This window comes from Puntigrus tetrazona, chromosome 5 (assembly GCF_018831695.1).
Source record: "Puntigrus tetrazona isolate hp1 chromosome 5, ASM1883169v1, whole genome shotgun sequence".
Lineage (NCBI taxonomy): Eukaryota > Metazoa > Chordata > Actinopteri > Cypriniformes > Cyprinidae > Puntigrus > Puntigrus tetrazona.
In genome coordinates, this window is record NC_056703.1 from 4,487,534 (window position 1) to 4,511,700 (window position 24,167).

Genomic DNA, 24,167 nt, shown 5'->3' on the forward strand with positions numbered 1-24,167 from the left:
CCATTCACTGCAGAGCATCCACTGGAGGAGAAATAATGCAATGAGATGCTTTTCAACATCCATTAAAAAAGTTCTTCCAATTCTTAAAATAATGGAAACTGTTCATAGAATGGTTTCCAAAATTGTTCCAATTCATAACATCAAGTTCTCTTTACAAAATCAAATTATTGAAATGATTGCCCTTGACTTTGCTAGAAAATGTCACCTTTCATCCTAACTGCTTGAGATGCCGTCAAACGTACAACATACACGGACGCAGATCATTTTACTGCACTTATTTTCACGTAAAATAAATCACGCAACATTGTACAAAAGAAAAGAAAACTAGTTTTTATTGTTTCGATCTTCCTGGATTATCATGTTTTGAGTATTTTACAACGTGTTTCTACAATAAGACCTTAACATTATATTCATATTTTAATTAATTTAAAATCAAATATTTGTACATGCTTAGGGAGGAACATTCCCTGGTCTGATGGCATAAAGATGGAGAAAGGCACATGAGTTCTTGACTGAACACATGGTTTTGTTGTGCATTAGCAATTAAGTCTGTAAACCAAAGAAAGAAAAAGAGCTGAAACTATTGTGTCAGATTAAAGTCTACACTACTTTCTTTTTTTTCCCTTGTTGTTGTGTAGCACTTGGGATACCCACTGAACGTTTAAAGTTGATATTCGGGTTATCCAAAGCAATTCACAGCCTGAAGAAACGAGTGTTGATATGGCAATCGATAAGAAGTAAAACTCGAGACTTTGCTCAGAGGGGTTTGCAACTTTTCGCTTCCTCTCTCTCTGTTTATCCGCAACTCTTTTGAATATTTCTCTTGATATTTCACCGAGACGGCTCATCAGAACCCACTCGGGAAACGCGAGTCCGCTGCGGGAAACTGGGAGCCTGTACAGAGGACTTCTGCTTCATCTGCTCACTCAACAGTAAATGCGTCCAAAGACAATATATCACCTTCAGACGTCTATATTGAAAGCGTTTCACCCCGAAAGAGGGTTCTTCTCATCTGTCTCAGGGGTTTGTGTCTATGGCTGCTCTCCAGCTCGGGGAGGTGATTCTTCAGCTATGGACGTTCCTCAGTGTCTGGGGTGTTTTATCCAGTTTCGAATCATCCACTTCTGCCCCGAGCAGCGCTGGACGACCAGCCGCAGGCCAAAGTTCGCATCTTTTGACATTTCAACCTCCAAACAACGTCCTGTGTCTCGACTTATAATAGGTCCATTCTAAGAAAAAAAAAAATACACTATGAATACACTTGGCTTCACTCACTACCTAAATATATTATTGGTTATAATTTATACTCGGTATCATTGTTACAGTGATAATAATTAACTTAATGCACTTACTATAGGGTTATGGGTTACTTATTTTAGGCTTATGCATCATTTATTGTTATTATAATTACGTATTATAATTTTATGCTGTCCTCGCATGTGCTCGCATGTAACAAGGACACGGTAAAATAAAGGGTAATACTTTACAAAATCTATAACACTAGTTAACTAACATGATCAAACAGCGAACAATACAGTATTTATTCATCTTTGTTAACATTAGTTGATAAAAATACATTCATTGTTAGTTCACGTTAGCTTACAGGAACTAAAAATGTTAACAAACACAACTTGCAAATGCTGAAATTAGCAATAACGAAGATTATTAAATTATGTATTGTATTGTTTATTCTTAGTTCATGTTAACTAATATTATCTAGTGAAGCTCTACCAAATATATAAAAAATTAAGTGTGCATTAAATTGTTACATTAAGTGCCAGTAAGACTATTTCAAGTAAATGCTGTTCTTTGTAAGTTTATATTCATGAAAGAATATCCCAAAGTAAATCACAGTATGTTTTGATCAAATACCTGCAGCCTCGGTAAGAAAAAGAAACTAAATAAATGAACAAAAAAGCAAAAAATGAATAAATAAATACTCTTGGTAACACTTTACGATGAGGCTCATTAGTTAACAATGGTTAACAACATTAGTAAACATGAGCTTAGAGCTACAGCATTTATTATTATTAGTTCATGTTAATTTCAGCATTTACTAATGCATTATTTAAAGGACAAAACTGCGTTTAGCAAATGCACTGTGAGCTAACATGAATAAATGAGCAACTGTATTTTCATTGACCGTCATTGCCAAATATTAATAAACAGTGTTATAAATGACCTAATGTTAACAAGTGTTAAGATAATCTGGTGTACATTATGTCTTAAGAGCGCTTTTGTGAAAAAAGAATCCAATTTCAAATATCTGATGTTTATTTTTCAAAGTAATCGCCTCTAGTGGAGAATGAAATATTAATACGAAGCGATTAGCAAGCAGATAAATAAATAGTTTAGTCTGAGCGCATTCACTTACCTGAGTAAAATCCCAGAGCCTCTGGGAGGACCTGGTGATGGCATCGCATTTTTTCAAGCTCGGAGTCCTTCCTCTTCCATCATCCACCAGGCATTTTGTGTCAGGCAGAAACGTGGTCGACCCTAGGGGTCCTAACTGCAATAAGCCCTCGGTGGTGTACCTCGCCAGCTGAAATAAAGCACAGAGTTACAATGTAAGAAAAAAAAAATATGTGATATATAAAATGAAATGGAAAGTCTTAGAAATATAGCTTATAGGCATAGTCCTCCCATAAATGAAAATGCCATTATCGTTTTCACACCCTGATGTTATTCCACCGGTATGACTTTCTTTCTCCTGTGCAGCAGAAAAGAATATATTTACAATTTGCCTTAGTGCGTTTTAGTCCATGCAATAAAAGTCAATGAGGTCCGATAGTGTTTTGGACCCCGGTGGCTTTAACTGCACGCGGCAATTAGATGCTATTTACATTCAGTAAAAATAGCAATGGATTCTATTTACACTAATTGAAAATTGCTGTATTATTTAAGCGCAAATAGCATATACTACTTATTGCAAGTGGCAGTTATCTGCACCTCAGTATTAAAGCACATTATAAAACGGCCACTTATTGATTGCAAATGTTCATTTTAATTCAAATTATTAAATAGATGCTACCTTATCTAGACAATAAAGCCCTCCTACCCTAACCCTAACTTTGTTATCAACTTTCCGATGATTTCCTTCCTTTTCATTGAAAATAAATGCTATTCTGATGAAAAAGGGAGAAAAAAAAAATCGCCAGAACCCACGTCGATCGTGTCAAAATACAATCATCATGCGTTTTACCATCGGGAGACCACAAAGGCCATCTTTTGTAATGACGACTAGCCCAATCACACATTGGTGGGCGGAGTTAGTGTAAATAGACGCTCCTTTAATTCTACGGACAAAAATCCAGTCCATAATAATCCATAACAGTTACTCCAATAAAATCCCGATCCTCTGTTGTCCTATCATATCACGACCCATCAGCAACTTTGTTTAAAACTGCTTTGGAAGGTTTTAACTTGTATGCGATAAATCTGTGAAAATATCTGATACAGAAAAGACGAAATCTATATTATGGTTTAACTGTGGATTACTTAGTTTACTGTAGCTGATTGGACTTTCTTTTTGGTGGCACCTATTCACTGCAGAGCATCCATGACCGAACAAATTTCTCCGAATCTGATAAAGAAACGAACTCATCTACATCTAATTTCCGATGACCTGCTCCTTTAAGAACGCTCCGACAAATATACAGCACTTAGCTGTATGATTAAGAGCACCATGAGGCTGAAGAGTATACAAACCTCAGAGAGAGATGCAAGTCTAGATAGCAGCTATCTATTACGGTAAGTACACGGCACTGAATAACACAGGTCAATAATTCAGCTGAAAGTCAATCTCTTAGATATCAGATCCCAAGGTCGGCACATCACAATGAAGTACAAGCTGACATTCAATGAAAATCAAGCTCGCTCTACTGAGTAAAGTTAATCTATAGAACCGAGGGTAATTGTCCAGCGACCAAGGTGAAAACAGCAGGAGGACAATAGCGTGAGCTCATCTTCATGCGTACTGTAACCTGATTCCCGCTCTCGTAGCGGCCATGCATTCACTAAGACGATGTACCACACAGGCAACAAAGGATTTTTCAGTAAAACAACGGCAGGCGGGCTCACGGTGCGAATGCACGGCAATCAAACTCAATAAAACCAACATTCAAGGATGCTATGCATCGTTTTTTTGGCATTCGTGAATTTGCAAGGCTACAAACATTAATTCGAAGAAATAAATGCATGAAAATAAATCAATGCGTTGGTTGATTATTACCAAGGCTTCAATGACACAGCGGCCGTGAATCATTCCCGTTTTTAATTTGAGGTTACGCGGGGCGACGAGGAAATGTGAGGGGGAAAATGAAGCTTAGCTGTATCATGTAAAACCAGCTTTTATTGTAATTTGATGATACAATGGGAATATACTTCAATTGCTTTATTTCCCTTAGGCCTGGATTACGGACTAAGGCTGTCCTTCCCTTACAAGATTTAGGAGGGAGGAAGAGAGAACGAGGCGGAGGGAGAGGCTGCATTTTAAACTGTTCAAAGGATCATGTCTCTATTGCGTAGGAATGACAAGGAAAAGGTCAGATCACGCCGTCGAAGGTCACACAGTCCGCTAGGATAACTGTTTGATTATTCCACATCCGTTTAATCCGAATGTATAAAAATGTCAGATGTCAAAGTCACATAAACCGATGACTTATAGCCACTATTCTGCAAGGGAGGCAGTTATGAAAGGAGAGGACGCAGATCCTGAGATACAATCTACAGGTAATTTGAACTCTCTGTCTCCAGGCGATGCGAAAGTATGCGTACACTGAGGTCGACAACATGTGTTTCAATTACGTATCTAATTTAATTCTCGCAATTCGCATCAATATGCGCTTGTGAAATATTTTTTTCTCCTCCAGACCGCTGCGTACGTCACTCTCGAAAGGGCCATTTATCTCGGCGAACGTGGCATATTCTTGGCTCGCTGTCCTTGCATTTGCGAGTAACAAGATTTTTGCTGTCTGCTCGGGGTACAAATGTAATGTAAATGCAATGATGTAACCACAAGAAGATTGAGAACAAGATTGAGAGGCGTTTATCTATGTGTGTGTGTGTGTGTGTGTGTGCGTTCTAGCGAAATGTTGAAATATATTTGTTTTCTCCTGTAATGCTGAAGATAAATTTTCAGCATCATTACTGCAGTGTCACGTGATCCATTACAAATCACTGTAATATGCTGATTTGGCGGTCATTAAATATTTAGTATCATACCAATCATTGATAAAGAGAGCTGTGCTGCTTAATATATTTGTTTTTTTTTTTTAATGCTCTTCGCTTAATTGAAAATTCAACTCGTCCACGTCGTCCAAAGTTGGAAGATTTGCATAAAACCGCCCAAATCTAAATGCAAAGAAACTACTGGCTGTAGTACTGTTGTCATGGAGACGCTGTGTGTTTCCAAATACGGTAAGGGCATAACTTTTCTGTAACACAAGGTTCGGCCAATCACAACACACTGGACAGCTGGCCAATCAGAGCTGGCCTAACTTTTCAGAACGGCGAGCTTTGCGAAAATCTGTGCGTTTCAGAAATGCCGGGCAGGGAAGAGGAACAATAATGCACGGCGTGTAAAAATAACGTGCTTTTTTAAACTTGAACCATGTAAACGCATTGCATTGCACAATATAAACCCACACGACCCCTTTAAATGAAATTAATAAGCATAAACATATAGAAAAACAAACTTACTGTCCCCAAACCTGTGATGTAATCATACTAATAAAAAGCTAGAAACGCTAGAATAAGAAAACACACACTAACCTGTGATGACATGCCGTGACATGGGTAGAGAATAGCCCTGTCGTCCTCCTCTGACCCCTGATCAAGGCAGTATCCGCTGGCTTTACTGTTTCGCACCTAAAAAAGAAGTAAACGTTAATAAACACAGGCAGGCGAATCATGACGCACGAAGAGTAAGCACACTGTGTACTATTAAGTTGCCCAGTTTAGCTTATAGCATTAGTGCGAACATAAACGCATGCACACATGCTCTGTCCAATCCGTTTGATAGATGACAACACTGACCGTCCATAAAACCTAATGCAGGACAGAGGATGAGATATGTGGAATCTGTGGCCTAGCAGGCATATTTTCAGAGACAAACTATTCCAGTATAGCTATAGATTTTCCGCCCCTGCAGTTCCAGAGATCAATGTAGAAATGCAGGTCTCATTTTTTCTCCTTCGACAAATTGAAAATACTGTAAGATTCCTCTTCTACTGAGATTTAGGCATGTTATAGCGTGAGCGCACACACACACACACACACACACACTCATCCTCGTACCCACACACACTCCAAAGTTAATAAGGGCCTCATTAAATCTCATTACGAGGCAATTGGAGATAATCCCAATGCTTGCTACACTGTTGCTATGGAAACCAATTATCTTTACATTTCTCCTGTGTTACTGCCGTTTTTACCATTCGGTGCAAAAATGCAAACCGCAGTGCTTAAATGCGATCACATGGAAATTACTGTACGCTCAAAGAAAAAAGTTTTCATTAGTGACCTTAGCAAGAATCAGCAATAAATGAATAAATAGATAACCTGATAAATGAAAAAAATAAACATTCACTTTAAATTTAGCACTTTAATTGTTATTCTTAAATTAACCATTATATACACGCACAAACACACAAACACACACACACACACACACACACACACACACACGGATAGTATATACAGTACTTAGAATCTTCAGAAAGCTGTTAAAGTGAATTATTAATTTAATATCCGCCAAACCCCTGTAATAGAATGATAGATTCTTCACAGGATTATAAAGACATTAAACTAACAGCGTGTGAAAGGGCATGCCTTTCTATGAAAGCTTTTGTTGGTTTAAAAGGTGCATAAGAGGTTGGTTTGTCTTTATTACCTCTCCATAAGTGATGGTGTTATTGTAAATCCTCATCTCGGGATAGACATGCTCAAGGTACCAGCGAAAGTTCCTGCAGTTCATTTTCTTCCTCAGTGCTACTCGCTCTGACACGTCTCCAAAATCCACTCCCGGGTTCTGGAACAACACAAAGAGTCTGCAGTCATTTGGCAGGCGATGTTTTGTGCAAAAAAAAAACAAATTACAGAAGCAAAAAACAAATATCACAAGCCACAAGTATCTATACTATACTGACCAGTTAATAATAATAGTATACATATATATATATATATATACACACACACATACATATAATTATTTAATTTAAGTTAAACCAACTACCCCAAAATTTTGGGATTTATTGTTACATTAATAATAATAGGTGTTATGAATTTAGCCCCCTAGAACAGTTTATTTATTAATTCTGGTGCCGCTTAACCTGCTGCTAATTTAATATATAGTTATGCATGTAGAACTGTCTGTTCGTGTACTTCGTATTAGTCATTTTGAATTTCATATTCACCATGTTCCATCATCAGACCATCGCTCATAAACAAAAGAGCCCTAATCCGTCTGAAAATTGTCAGGGAGAACAGGAGGAGTGCGTGTTTGCATTTATGTCAGTCATGGGAGACTGCAATTGTTCTTTCATTAGGAGCCGCTAACATGCTAATCATCTGTTTAATTACCAGCGCTAGCGAGTGGGCTCAAGTAAGCATGGAGAAGTGCTCAGTGGATTGAAGCAAAGAACTTCTAATGGTATTCAGAAACTCTCTGCTAACACGATCTGAATCTAAAACTCGGTCTCTGATGCTCAGAGCCAGTACTAGTTGGAATAGGTTTGCCAAGCATCCTAATATACAAAAAAATGTGTTTTTCAGGGAACGAGACCGCGTTCAATTTATACAGAATTCAGTTTGTCCCATATCTGAGAAACTTGTGCCCAAACAGTCGGGAACGCTTCAATATTTATCCATATTTTTCACTGGGTTTGCTGCTCTGCTAATTAAAGCATCTCAAATACAAAGGCACTTTTCCAACGGGAGCCCGATCGACTCGAAATATTTATATACAGCAACAATTCTCTAATGTTTTAATTTGTCTAAGCAGAAGCTAAATTGATATGTGTTTAATGAGGTGTAACAATTTATTATGACATTAAAATTCATTTATGTTTACAGCAGATGCAATGAAGTCGTATGTCGGCAAACAACAAAAAAAAAGAGTCGTATTTTACATGCATTGTAGCACTTAATTTAGTCAAGAAATGAAGCTGTATTTATAGCCGCAAGCACACTGGGAGTATGCACAGGGAAAATCAATCATAAAATCATATAGTAATTTAAAATAATTGCTAAATAAGTAAAAAACTGAATATACACTTTAATAATAGCGGATAAATAATTTTACAGTGCACATCCTAGTTGTTATAAAATAAACTAAATATTTCACTTATATAATAATATTTATTAGCAATGCCTTTGATCAACAGATGTCTAATAATGAAATATTCAGAATAGATTTGTAGTGTAGAAGAATTTGCTTTATTTTCTGCATGTTTGGATATGCAACAGTAATACTGTCAGCGTAAAAGACTATTTTTGCAGTTATGCCACTGCTTTGTTTCATAAGTAATCATCGCTATCATTACTGAGCACCGCAAGAGCGTTTACAAGCACAGAGAGAAAACGTTTGTAATAGTATGTGTGTAATTAAACTCCGCTTTATACGTAACTATTAATAACGTACACTTGGCCATTATGAACTTGTTTTCCGTTTTGAAACGGTGTGGAGATACAATTTTTAAGTGAAGTATCTCATTCCGTTTATTGACCAAGGCCATTCCTGAAACACTTCAGTGCAATTAAGCCTTTTAATAACTTAAGTGCTGGCTTTTGTTGAATTAACCTTTCAATACGCGGCTATTCGTTTTAGGAAGAAAATAAGTCTTATGTTTAAATACCAAGATTCTTGAAATGCATATTTTATTGATAATAATGCTCGAAAACGCAATACGCGAGAACTCCCTTCGTAAAAGAAAAATGATGTATTTAGAGCGTATCCTGGTGTCACTTAACGTAAAGACAACGACTGTAGTAATTGTGTGTTGAGGGTGACATTAAAACTGACTCTGACGAGTTGCCAAACTTAATCTACAACCTCGTTCTGTGTATTGTGCCTCGCGCGGAAGACACGCAAGCAAATTAATCAGGACAAAATTAATCACAGCAATCATTTTCCATTAACCATTGGCTGTCTGGACTCAAACAGGATGAGGTTGATGGATAAAACCTGCGCTCACATTCATGGGGATGTTCCAGGCCATGTAAACGTGGGACTTAAACTCATCCATCCAAACTTCTGCTGCCCGCAGAGCGTTCCGCTTGGCGTAGTAGTCGATGTCGTTGTTGTACGGTTTCTTTGTGCGTTCGATGTGAGCCACTCGAGCACACGGGAGAACCTCCATGCTGCCTCCGCACTGCCACACCTGCAGACGGAGACGGTAAAGAAACGGTTCAAAATAAAACTGTACAAACATATATACGACAGATCCAGTTCTGGTCCTTTATTCTGATTGGTTGAGCCACGTTCGCGATTCGTAAACGAACGCACGCTTTTGTTTACGTTTGCTTGTTACCTGGAAACCACTTTGTTGAAACCACAAGCATTGAACTACACTGGATGAATTCCAAAAAGAAGTGAGCATCCCTATGCCCTGCTCCCTTAAAAGTGTGTTCTTTTAAGGGTGTAGGGCATTTCTGTCCAAACGTTACCTTGACGAGGCTGAGCGTTATTATTCATTTATCTAAATATTGTGTCATTTACTATTAATTCCAACTAAACTTGCTTACAATACAGTCTTAAATCATATTTCCGTTACTGACAAAAGTATTTTGTATCACATTAAAATAAAGACAAAACAGCCTATTCTACTTATGTCTGTGTGTCGAAATTAATCGCAAATTAGTTTTAAAATGCATCGCGAGAGCTCCTAACTGAAGATCACATGATCACAGACGAAAATCACTTCTGTGAAGTGACCATCGCATGTTCCCTTCACTAACAGACTTCTGGAAGAACCCTTCATGAAGGGATTCAGCTGCTCACTTTCATTTGGAGCATCCCTACAAATGGCGCCCCCTTCCCGAAATACCCTTGAGAAATCAAAAAAGCTATTTGGAATTCGCCAATTGTTTGGCGTAAGAATAATATTTTTATTAATTTAATTTATTTTGCTACATATATGGAATAGCCAATTTATAAAACCATGGCTATTTGGGGCTTATTAATTTTACAATTTAAAAGAAATGTCCATCGTTAAATAACTCAGGTAGTTAAATATAATTTGAATTCTTTTAATGCCTATTTTTGCTCATTCCTTGATATGCCGACTGTCCTGACTGCGAGAGAAAGCATTTAACGATAACAAATTATGTGCAATTTACAGTCAAACGTATTGCCATCTAAATATTCTCAACCAAACATCAGACTGAGCTCAAAAATGAACCGCTTTTTATTTAGGGCGCCTCAACTCGCCCGTTGAGGTTTGCCCCTTTCATAACAGAAAGTGTGTGAGCTTGCCTGATACAGCAATTAAGTGTTAAGGGCCATTAGTTTGTGCTGAGATGAGAGAAACAGAGGATGATAAATGAATGTGTGGAAGAACGAGAGCAAATATGTTCTTCCCCTGAGACCCGCCACCAGTCACGCTATTATGCTGACTCCGTGTGTCTGCCTCCACATCATAGAAGTATACGAAAAAAAACAGGCAGTGAGTGTATGCCATTATAAAGCAGAGCCGGCCTGCTGCTGCAGAGATGACAGGGGCACCAGAAAGTTCAAGGAAATCTTACTCAAATGGCTTGGCGGCGGGAAAATAGATACAGAAGGTCTACTGACCTGAAAGGCCAGAGACTTACAAATGAACATATGTAGATTAATAATCGGCTATTAACATTACAGGTGGATAGCTTTCAAAAGATTATGTATGACACTGAATATGGCACCCTTGAAATATGTAAGAGAACAGCGATAGCAGCACTGACAGATAAAAAAAGGACAACATTCTACATATTTTAGCACTTAACTGAAGACTCTTGCGCCAAAAAGAGCTCATTTAATTCAGCTCTTTTGACAGTTTAAAAATATCGGCAATTCTGTCAGATAATTCTCTCAGGGCGTCGTTCCAATTGCAAACGTTTTGGCATTCACGTGCTTACTGTTTTCGTTTGCAATGCAAAAAAAAGAAAACTTTCACATAGAACGCAAGCATGGATTGGACAAAAGTATTGGCACCTTGTCAGAATGGTAAGAAATAATTGCTTTTTTTTTAAGCATGTGATGCTCCTGGCTGTAATTTGGATTTAGACTCACTTGCGGCATCCCAGGATTGTTTTGCCAAAAAGGATTTAGCACAGCAAAATGTTTGCCGATATAGCTGATGGAAATGATATTTATCGATAAAAAATTTTATGTGTTTATGTCGTTTAGCTGTAACACAGGAATTCTATATCAATACTTCCAAAGGTTGTAAGAAATAGTTTGGAAAGAATGGAGTTTTAAAGAAAAGGGGCTGTAACGCAAATAAATGGTGGCGTCACGTGACATAATTAGCCTTGCATTGCATTAAAAGTGCATGAAATCATATTCATATTAGAATCAGAATCAGAATCAACTTTATTGCCAGGTATGTTTACACATACGAGGAATTTGTTTTAGTGACAGAAGCTCCACAGTGCAACGGGATGACAAGACAAGACAGATAATAAAAAGAATTATATACAAATATGCAAAATATAAAATGTACAAAATAGCAAAAATACAATATATACTACAGTATAAATTATTGTGTTTAAAAGTGTAAATATAATAAGAAAAATACGAGTTACCTCTCCAACGTACATATCTTAATTTGATGTTGCTTTAAACGTTAAAAGTTAAGGCAATGGCCTAATTTTGTTCTGAAGATGAAATTGTCGAGTTACGTAACTGCATTCGGAGTCGGCAGGATCATTGGATTTTTTTCCCCCTCATAAAAGTGGAAACAGCTTACAATACTCGTTCAAGAATAAGAGATTATTCAAAACTATTATAAATATTGATTTTATCTGTGCACATTTGTGATTTTGCGAATAAAGGAAACAAATTGGATCTCAAGAGCGCGTCACAAAAATGAACAGAAATTCTGCATATAGGCTGCTACTTGTTGCTTTTTTCCTTTCGTTTGTTAATTATTTGTTTACGAAAATATATTTGGCATATGGGCCTGTTTATTTCTTTCATATAGCCTTTAGCTTTATTATGTTTTTATACAACAGTGTCAGCTCGCGCTATCTGTCGCCAACCGAATGAAAAGGAACGCTATGGTAGGAGACCCAGGAGGACACCAATGCTGATACAAGGCCATGAAAAAGCAAGACTGAAGTTTGCCAAAACTCATGTGACAAAACAACATTGTACAGAAAAACAGAAAAACACTGTGAAAAGACTACAGTAAAAACCTGTTAAATGGTTCAAATTTAGTTTGAATTTGATGTTTTTTTCTTTAAAATCACTGTTTCTTTAGTTTTTCTCATCAGTTAGGTTTATTAGTGTTGTATGTTACATTTAATGTTGTTATATTATGTGTTTTTCATATTTCAGTTTAATGAGTCTCAGCATGATGGTGTTCAGTGTTTGTGTGAATGACCCTGTGCATTTTCTATATATGTTACTTTTTGAAAGCTGCTTTTGGTTTATCACGTGACTTTCTCATCAGCACCTGCTTATCGGTGTATTTCAAAGGTACAAAACAGATTTCAGCACTTTAATAGGTTGGTATATTAACAGTATAGCGCTTAACGAAATTACGGTATTTAACTGTATTTAAAAAACAAAACCACAACTTCCAGTTTTTCTGTTTTTTCAATGCACATTCTTTCTGGTAGAATATACCATAGACAGATGACACAAAAGTAGAGAGTTTTTGGTAGAGACCATCATGGCAATGATGTTTTTTTGTTTTAAAGAAAACAAAATGAGGTCTTCAAAGAAAAGAAGGCAGTCCCTACAGTCAAGCGTGGTGGAGGTTCAAAGGTGTTTTGGGGTTGCTTTGCTGCTTCTGGCACTGGACGCCTGGACTGTGTGAACGGTATCATGAAGTCTGATGATTATCAAAGAATTTTGGGGCTCAACGTTGTCAGTGTGAGAAAGGGGCGACTCGGGTCTTCTAGCACGACAATGAACTGAAACACACTTCGAAAAGCACTCAGAAATGATTACAAACAAAGCACTGGAGAGTTCTGAAATGGCCAGCAATGAGTCCAGATCTGAATTCCATTGAATACCTGTAGAGAGATTTCAAAACAGCTCCTTCAAATATGAATGACCTAGGGCAGATCTCAAAGAAGAGTAGTCCAAAGTTTCAAGGAGAGAGGTGAAACTCATTCGTAGTAGTTGATTTCAGTATTTTTTTTTTTTATCCCAAAGGGAGTGCTACCAAATATAAAGTCATGGGTGCCAATAATTTCGCCCAGTGCATTTTTGTTGGGTTCTGTGTGGAATTTTATCAGATTTTATATTTTTTGTGTTATTCCAATGAAACATGATAACAGGATATGGAAGAATCATAACTTCAGAATGATTTCTAAAGGATCATGTGACATCACTGAAAATTCAATATTACGGACCCCAAAGGTTCTTTGAAAAGTTCTCTCAATGAACAACGAGTACATCTGGTATCATAAAACAAGTTTACCAAATAACCTATTAGTCTGACTCATTTTGAACCAGATCAACTGGTAATATATCAAACTAACTGATTATTGGATTATTTGGTAAACTGGCCCCAGATGTTGTTGCAAACTAAAATTTTTAATTAAAAGACGCAACTAAAATGAAAGCTCAAAAGCACAGACACACAAAGGAAATAATGAAAAACGTGGAAAACCTGGAATGAATCAAGACAGGAAGAAGAAGTAAAATAAGAAAGCTGACTGAAGTGCATCTTTGGTGGCTTTATACAGAACTTCAGAGCTACGAGCAGAAGTGCACACCTTCGCTTTGAGATCTAGCGGTCCTCTATCTTCCACTAACCGTGACATTAATGGAACTAGCTATGCATTCACTGACTTTCATTAGCTGTGAAAATACTTTCAACTTCAGCACCGCTGATCCATAGTGCAACCTCGGTGTACAGAATCAATCTCGGAGCAGCAGAGTTCTGTTATGGCCTCGCTGCCAGACGACACATGCGGCAGGTCTACCTTTTTCCTGCTCTTTCACTCCACAGTGAATACTCCATTGTGTGCTTTGTTCGGGCTCAATAAAAGCCTACTTTCAGTCACGGAACAGACAAAAGACAACAAATTAACTTGTTAGCCCTCTGTGTTTGGATTAGAGTTGAGTAAAGAGACTGCCCACTCTCCGAGAAGGAGCCTGCGTTGAACACAATGCTAGCGTTACCAAAGACGATTAAAACCCGAGCATATATCACACGATCTCTTTACATGATGATGAGGAACAATCAAAATACAATGCACTAGTAAATAAGCACATGATTTTGTAAACAAATTGATATAAAAAGGATTGAACCGGAGCTCGTTGTCTGTACATCTCTGTATTGGAGTATGCATTAGTAGAAAATAGTTACATGTTTAATTGTGTGCGTAACTTGCCATTGCTATTAGTTTGCATTTTCTGTTTGACAATTTTCACATAGACCATTTCTTAGGTAAGTGTTTAAAGAGAGTAGTCGCAATGCTTTTCAGTGGCTTCTTTTCACATTCTGCAATAACTTGTGCCTTTCTACTTGCAATCAGCGAAGAAATATGAATGCACTGGGACATAATATATTCTGAAAGGCCCACATTTCCATATACTCTATGTAGGATGTCCTGTATAAAAATAGTCTCTGGTTTGACCTTCTTTGCATACAGGCGGGAGTGGTACTGTATGATTCACGAGACGCTGGGTCAGCATCATGCAGGTCACGTTTCTCCAGGTTTCTTTCATAACATTAGTTAAACACATCACTCTCTCTCCGGACTCAGGAGCCACGTTGATGAAATGATGATTGTTGAAGAGCACCGACAGAAACACATTTACCTCACGCTGAGAGGAAGGGATTGTCATTACTGAGATACGCTTTTTTTCTAGACGTAATTAAGGGGTCTGGAGAAGAGGCATCAAGGTCAAAAACTCATGGCAAACAAGAAGGTGGAAGTGCTAGGAGCACGCTCTGACACAACTTTTCTTTGGTATCTGATCTGGTATAATCAATCGATCAATCCATCAATCATCAATCAGACTTAATATGTCACTAGGGCCATAGCAAACAATTTAACAAGCGTCAATGAAAAGGTCAGTTTTCAAATGATGAAAAACATATGATTTGATTTCTACGTTTGTTTCATTATTGTATTAAGATGCGATATTTTTGCATTATTGAGTTAAGTCAAAAATACAATTCTAACATAAAAATGTAAAAACACAACGTAGATTAAAAGCTGCAGTACAATAAAAATGCAATTAGCAATTTTAATAATTAATATATATATATATATATATATATATATATATATATATATATATATATATATATATATATATATATTTATAATTTATTCTGAATAGCAAATATTTATAAATATATAAATATTAAAATTGCTAATTGCATTTCTTATATTTATTATATATATATATATATTCTTATATTTCGTATATTTGCACTGGCCTTAACGTGTAATATTGTGTTGATTATTTTTGTTTTATTCTACTTTGTATTTTTACATTTTTATGTTAGAATTGTAGAATTTGATTTAACTCAATAATGCAAAAATATTGCCTCTTAATACGTATAGTATATATATATATATATATATATATATATATATATATATATATATATATATTTTTTTTTTTTTTTTTTTTTTTTTTTTAATTTATTCCTGATTTGATACAGTCTTCAGTGTCACATGATCCTTCAGAAATCATTCTAATATGCTGATATGAAGCTCAAGAAGCTCTTCTTATCAATGCATTCAGCTCAATGTTTTTTTTGCAAACTGATGAATCTTTTCAGCACACTTTGATGTTCTTTTTTTCCGTACTTTCGTCATTTTCATCAGTTCAATCCTCGCCGAATAGCAGTATTAATTTCTTTTATTAACTGCCGTGTGCTTGGATTAAAAACACCGAACTCGAAAACTGCATCAAACAGTCGCACCATTTTGGTTCGTTGCGTTTCTTGTTTACAAACCATCTGCATCCTTGTTCAATCAGGCCTCTCCACAACCTGCGGTATCAGATCCCACCTCCAAGACCGGCAGTTGTGGTGAGCGAAAAATTCGCTCAGCAGCACAGATTTTGTGGCCGCATTTGCAGTTACGCCATTTGCATAATTCCTTTAGTGAACTGGCTGCTAAAACACTGCAAACAGAGCATGCAAATGAACGGCGCTATCAGCGGGTGCAATTCATTCACTCCTCCCTCTTACTCTTAATCAAGCGTGTTTGGCCGGTGTCAGACTGATGTACTTTCATTTGTTTTTAAAAAGTTACATCATCTCATCCTCGGAGACACATCCCAACCCTGGGAGAAAAGTCTGCTGTTCCTCTCTCTATCTCCCTGAGCATTATATTCTCTTTCCCATTCTTCCTATGACAGGGAACAGACAAAGCTGTGCCATCTATTATTTTAATCACGTTAATTATACCAGACGGTTTTATGTGATGTACGGTTCAGATCAAGCACTGGCTAATTTAATTGGACCCTCTTGCCAGCCTGTGCTCTCCGAGTCATATTTCAATGATCAGCCGCTATTGATGATCATTACAATGATAAAAATAGCAATAAAAGGCCGTGACTTAATGCTGTCACGCTAGCGGATAGATAAAAGTGCCAAGGTAATTCATGCTGAGATTTAAAAAAATCTACTAAAAACGATTTTGACATCCAGTCTCATTACCGCTCATTACGGTTTACCTGAATCCTCTAACAAACATTAACGTTCTCGCCAAAATATACCACGGTTATTGCAATTGTTACAGTAAAACTGTAAAAAAAAAAAGAAATAGTGACCCAAAAAACTGTAATATATATATATATATATATATATATATATATATATATATATATATATATATATATATATATATATATATATATATATATATATAAAGCTATAAAATACAATATAACATGTAAAAAAATCTAAATATAAAGCTATGTTTATATATTAAATTTATTCATATATATATAATATGCATTATATGAATATAAATACATGTCAATATATATAATATATAGAAAAACATATTTTGGATGCGATTAATTATAATCAATAAATAATGTATGTATATGTATATATATATATATATATATATATATATATATATATATATATATATATATATATATATATATATATATATAATTTGGTGTTATAAAAATGACTAAAGCACTTAGCTAAAAGACTAAAACTTTACGATAAAACAAAATATTCAAAAAAACTAATTCAAGTATTAATACCTACTATCAAAGTATAGAAATATCACTGAAGTACAACAATTAAAATCTCTACATATCACTAAACAACATCCAAAAAGATGCTTGAGTTTATACTAGTACAGGCAGGTTAAACATGTCTAGATTTGGTTCTTGGACTATGAAAAGAAACCTTGAGCCTGAAAGCATCTGTCCACTCTGAGCCACTCGAATGAACATAATCGACTTTTCCTTTGTGCCCTTTGGGGACATTCTAAAAAAAAAAAAAAAAAAAAATCTTTTTAAGATTTCCAATTACATATTCAGTTTCCCTCCCAGGACTCACAATCAGGATGAGACGCACGGGCCGCATTTCTGCCAGTGAGCTTTAATAAATGAATTATCATTTCCCCCTCAGCCGTCGCTAACTGTGTTTGCTGAGGATCTTTAAACTGTTTGGATTGAGTTGCATGGTAATACACTAGTTTTTGCAAAGACATGAAGAAGACGAAAATGACTTAAGAAATGGAATCGGATGACGGTACGTACTTATGTTGCATGTTAAACATAATGTTAAAACATGTTAAACGCACATCTGCGCTCAAATACGAGTTAATGAGAATTATTTAGTAAATGAAGGCTTGTATTTCTCGTTCAAGTGTTCGCTCCTATTCACATCACATGTCTAAATGTAGTTCTAAGCCACTGATAGGAAGGTGGCGTGCTGTTCATGCAGTTCTTGGAGCGAAAACGATCTTCTCACGCAGCACATGTGATGATATATAATGCACTGATGTTTGAAGGTTAATGCAAAGTTTAAGCTCAGGGATGTTAGATCTCATAAATCAAGGCTTGGCTTAAAACGGTCATCAAATACAAGCACACTAAGGACCAATTCTCTTTGTAATGGGTTAGTAACTTTCAGACGGGGAGGACCACCCAGTATTAAAATCCTTTTTAAGGATATCCTTTATAAATATACATGTATGTGTGTGTGTGTGTGTGTGTGTGTGTATATATATATATATATATATATATATATATATATATATATATATATATATATATATATATGTATGTATATAAACTTTCAAATAATTGCCCCTTGAGTACTGACATTTGTTACCACCACATTAACAATTAAATAAGATTATAAGTATTCTTGGCACACAAAAATATAATCTATATCTACTAATATTTACTATATCTATATACTATTACTATCTATTTGCATTCGCACTACGTATGATTAACACATCATGATATTTAATAGCTAAGCCTCTACAGCATGTGAACAGTGGCATGCGTTCCAGAAGAAAATGTTTAAAATTCGTCTCACGCTCTTTTCTTTACTTTACAAGCACTTGCTTCAAATTCTGACGTTCTTGACATTTGCTCTTTTCCTTTAATATGTGTTTGATAAGCTGTAGTCTCTCTCCATCCCCGGCGCCAGCTGCAAGAGTAGCCAGGCCGAGAGAAAGCCACCATGAAGAGAAGAACGGCCATCCGTTCCTTGCGTTTTAACAAATTGTCAAAACTTGGCGCCTCAACTGAAGCACAAAATTACAGTGCACGTGTACAATGATGGGTAGGTACGGTACACACACACACACACACACACACATCTTTTCCAATGAAACGGCATGATCTGTGGGATGTATCAAAAACTTCTTATGAGCCACAACAGAGCCCTCGACAGCACCTGCATCTCTCCTGTCCTCTCTCTTCACTAAACACAGAACAGGAGAGGTGAAACGAGCACACTACAGATCTGCGGGGCGAGCTAAGCCTAATGGAAATTATAAAACTCCATTTTGGCTCAGAGGAGGAAATAAATTCAGACAGTACACTGAGGGAAACATTGGAACAAACATCTCCTTGGCTCAGGTTTTCACAAGCATTCTGTGCCGTATTATTAATCTTGTCAGCTGTCGAGCAATATCTTCTTTGTGTGATTTTAGCTTTTTTTCTTCTGTTGAGCTAAACCAAGTCAATTCGTTTTGAAAACGAGGCGCAATGCACGCAGAAAATGCACACAAGCAATGCACAGAAACGACAACAAGAAGTACAAATTGTCATGATTGAGGGGGTCCATTAGCAGGCTTTTATTTGATGAAGGCATGGTCAAAGCAGGCAGGCGTCGAAACACAGCAAACAGGAGTATCAGAGGCAAGGCAACAACAGAATCCAAAAAACAGGCAGAGGTCGGGTCAGGCAGCAAACGATCAAAGATTCAAAGACAGGCTGGGTCAAAACCAAAGCATCCAGAACAAGGGAAACACAAGGCTAGGCTAACTACAAACAAACAATGCAACACGCAGGTGAGGGGCCTGCTTCAGAATTTATAGCCTCAAAACAGGAAGTAGCAGAAGAGGAAGTGATCACAGGTCATCCAGAGGTAAGGGCTCCCTCTGCTGGCTTGGTGACAAAAATAAAATTAATAAAAGATCATTCAAGAAAGTAATAAAAGCTACCTGGTCGCGTGGCATAAATGTACCTTGGTGCACTTTGTAACGAGACATGAAATAATACGTGCAACCAAGCACTGCGAAAAATATGGACGAAACCAGAAATTGGGTTGTTTTTGACCACTGGTTGGGTTACTATCCAGAATTTAAACATTTGACCCAACTACTGAGTCAAAACAATTGCTGGTTCCGTCCATATTTAATTTTTTGCATTTTATGCATTTTATTTTATACAATAATGCATTTTTTAGAGTGTACCAAGTACATATCACTGCAATTTCCAAAAGAAATGAACACTAGAGGCAGTTTTATTAATAACGCGTAATTTTTACACAATTACTTCATTAACACAATGTTAATACTTGGGATGCATGGTAATAAAGCGCATTTTGTCAGTGATAAGCCGCAAAACCGCTTACGTCACACCGTCGTTGTTGATTTCTTTTTAATAATAAAACAAAGCCAATGTAGCATACGCTTTGATGGGTTGAATTTCAGGGATTTGTGCAAACGATACATCTGTACAGACGTGTTGGTTGGTTTCTTGCCAAGCTGCTTTACAGTACGTTGTGAGAAAATGTGTGCTGCAAAAAAAAGCTAAAATATACTGCTGAGGAACTTGTTAAAAATAAGATAAATAAATGAAAACATAAATCGATGCACTTTTTGAGCCTTTTTTGCAGCTTGGTTTCTGATGGTTTACGTTCAAAAGATTCACGAACTAGCCTTCGTTCCAGTTAGGGTGCTTTTCTCTATCCTCCCCAGATGGTTATATCAGATCGGTTGTGACGTTACCTTGAAATGCCTGCGATTCTCACACAGAAACATTTCAGAGTCTGCTGATCTTCTTGAACGTGATCCACGAAGACCCAAAGAAAGCTTTCCCTCTCAGCGTCTAAGCCAATTTTCCAAAGCAACTAATAAACATATTCCCTCAATAACCCAATTAAAGAGAAAAGCTGCACTGATCCATGTGGTTAGTCACTAGTTAGTTATGCAAATGAATTCCGTCTATCTACATAAAGCAAAAGAGAAGCAGACGCTCAGTAATCGAGCAGCTTCCCACAGAGCATTTCAACAGGACAAAACACATGCCTTTGAGTCCATTAAAGCTGCATTCGATTGACCAAAGGGCAAACCAATTGTGAATGTACAGTACAACCTCGAGCAAAGACGCTGCTCAGAAAGATTTAAAAGCTTTACAATTCGCCAACATGATCCAAAGGTCATCTTCCTTCTCTCCCTTCACTGGTTTGTTTTGTATTCGCCTTTGAGCGTCCGTGTGGTGTGGGTGTGAAGTGAAGCGACCGCAGATGGAAAAGACCCGCTCGCCTGTGTTCATAATGAAAAAATTGCTCCCTTTTGGAAGGTTTGAAGCGAGGACAAAAGTCACTGGAGATCTGACGTGCTGCTTTAGCCTTGGCTCGGGTTTTGCTTTACATCTGATTCTACATGAAATCCATCTCATTAAGTCCTTTGAGTCATTAGAAAAGGTTCTGCAGAATCAGGTCTGTATCTGAGCAACTGAGACCTGCTGAAAGTGTTCAGTGCCATTAAAGCAGGAAAAAAAGACGATATGAAATTATGACTATATCTTATAAAATTGCAGTACTTTTTAGTACAATATTTCTGCAAATATATATATATAGTCAGTACTAAAAAATAGTATGAGAAAATATTTATATTGCATCACTTTGTGAAAGCCGTTAAGAAATATAGCTTGTGGAACCCATATAATATCACCCAAACCCCAATAATCTCCTATCAACCACTATTCATAATTGAGTGGGAAAGTGTATAAAGGCCACCAGAGCTGTCTTTTTCTGCAACTTTTTCAAGTTGAAAAATGTTTAACTTTTTGGACAAAAAACACCTTACGTCAAGCGCCCTTTTAACAGTCGACCAATGACCAAGCTAGTAGCGCGATCTGTCTTTTCCGTAACAGCAACAAAAAAAAAGTTGCCGTTAATTCCCCGTTCATTTCAAAAGCCAACGCAAGAGTCACCTTTTTACGCTTTCCTGACATTTATCTAGGCTACCGTTGCAGCTGTTGCCTGCTGTCGGCTGCTTTTTTAGTAACACACACTGCCAGTGTTTTATTTTTCTAAAAAATTGTCAAATTTTTCTTGTCAGAAAAGACGCCTGTCACGTCTCTGGACTCTTTATTATTGTTTTTGTCTCGTGTCATGTGCTCTGTGTGCCCTGCCTTTTAGTTCTAGTTAATTGCATAATTCGTCTTCAGCCGTGTCTCGTTAGTTTAGTCAATTGCGTTGTGTATTTAGTCCTGTGTGTTTTGAGTTCACGTTTGTCCGATCGTCGATGTCCATACGTGGTTTATGTTCTGCCTGCCTGCCTGCTTGTGTATATATATATATATATATATATATATATATATATATATATATATATATATATATATATATATTTTTTTCCGTCTTCTCGAGTGCTCCTTGCGTCAAACCACCAAAGTGTGAACACGGTCTAAAACAGTATGCGTAAAAATAATATAATCAGAACTCGAGGGTCCTTAAAAACCCCCCAAAAATTGGTGCATCAAGTTTAAGAACATAAAAATTATTTTGAAAAAAGCCTTTATTATTATTTCAAGAGGTCTTCAAAGACAAGAATCGCAATATGGCTGGATTAGAGCTTTTTACTGAATAAACATGCAGTAAAAATGCAGAGCAGGTGTTTTTTACACGAACGTATCTTCTGTACGGAACAGACTTCTTTCGCTGCCATTTTCAGTTAATTTTGTGTGCATACAATACCTGATAAAATAGGGTATATATGCGCAGCTCTGCATTTTGCACAGCTTTAACCTGGAAAACTGTATTTCTGCTGCTCCAAAACCCCACCTACTGAATGAATTAGCATTTTCAGCTCGTCTGCTGTGAACCAGTGGATAGCTATTACGCACAATATTCTACAGTAAAAGTCAAAGCTTTTGACGCAACCATTTTCTTAAACCATTTTTGGGTTAGAAATCAATATTTTAAACAAGTACTTACTTTACAGCCTCACTTTAGCCTGATTCCCAACAGTTAAATTAAAGAAATGTTTTTTAATTTGAGTGGTACGGGTAGGTTTCGAGGCAAATTTAATCATCGTTGCATCACATCTGTAAATGTAAAGACCGGGTCCTGTTTAATTACAGCCTATTCTCACAGCATCTGCAATAATTGAATTTCAAAAATCTATTTAATGTCTGTAATCCAGAAAGGATTATCTGTTTATGAAACACGTGTACTGTAAATGAAATTAAATTATATTCCAGTTTTGAATGTGCTTCTGGTTACAGATATACGCAAGATTTGTATTTTACAAACAAGGGGAGCATAGTTTGCCTTTTGGGTTAAAAGAATTAAAATATTAATAAATTAATAATTAATATACAATTAATCTGCACACTAATACACACTCTACTCATAGTCACGCAATGCTGATGTTGTTAACATAAAACATTTGAGAATAATGTATAACAATAATAATAATAATTAGCAGTTTTTATGTGATATGAGTTAATCAGGCACCTCAAGATGTTGAAGGAGTTAAAGACTGCACTGGAAATGATATCATCGGTCAACTAGAGATACAATAAATCGCTGTTACAATTATTTATCGTTTAAACTAGACTACAACATAATTAACTAGCAGTTTTTGTATCTTCATACACTGCAAGTTCTACGCTGTTAAAAGAGCGGCATCTGCAAAACGAATAAACGTAACTAAAACTCCAGAGGTCGAAAAGAATCTGCAGTCGGAAAAGAAAGTAAACCAGTTTATTGACAGACCTCATGCTATAAAAGGCAGCCTCTCCCGGCCTCTGAGCTCCCGCTTGCATTGGTAAAACAGCAAAATGTCACTTTAGGATAAGATTTTACTGATATACACTAAATGCAATTAGTTTTGGGCCGTAAGTGTCAAATCAGCTCTTTCCGAGCCACTTTACCGCAGTTTTAATTTCCCTCGTGGGCATTTGGGTACAACTTCACACAAATTAAACTCCCATCGTACTGCTGCGCATTTCTTCTAATGTTTTTAGTATATATCTATTCAATCCGAGCCTGGCGCTCCGCACCGTCCTCTGAATATCTTTACAGAGCGAACTAAGGTTGTCTGTTTGCCGTGGCATAAGGTTAATTATTAAATATGTAGCTGTCAGTCAAAGTTATCCCTCCTGAATGAGCTGCATCAGCTTTGGAGGATTAACCGGAGGCTGAGATGGATCATATGTGCCATCACTGTGCTCAGCACCAATGAGCATTTGGTTTATTTCAAAGCTGGGAATTTGACGCATTTGTTACAAGAACCCTTCCGCAGCATGCAATGAAGGAACAAAC

At 36.7% G+C, this 24,167-nt stretch overlaps 1 protein-coding gene across 3 annotated transcripts in view; it reads right to left on the reverse strand.

Annotated features, from left to right (window-relative positions):
• Nucleotides 1-307: 307 nt before the first annotated feature.
• Nucleotides 308-24,167, reverse strand: part of galnt9 (polypeptide N-acetylgalactosaminyltransferase 9) — a 70,004-nt gene continuing 46,144 nt past the window's right edge. For all 3 annotated transcript variants that reach the window (XM_043238166.1, XM_043238165.1, XM_043238167.1), the window contains 5 exons: nucleotides 9,195-9,380; nucleotides 6,893-7,030; nucleotides 5,773-5,868; nucleotides 2,375-2,542; nucleotides 308-1,229 (listed from right to left, as the gene is read on the reverse strand). In XM_043238166.1, the coding sequence (XP_043094101.1) occupies nucleotides 1,083-1,229; nucleotides 2,375-2,542; nucleotides 5,773-5,868; nucleotides 6,893-7,030; nucleotides 9,195-9,380 (735 nt within the window). In that variant the 3' untranslated portion in view covers nucleotides 308-1,082. The remainder of the gene's footprint in view (nucleotides 1,230-2,374; nucleotides 2,543-5,772; nucleotides 5,869-6,892; nucleotides 7,031-9,194; nucleotides 9,381-24,167) is intronic.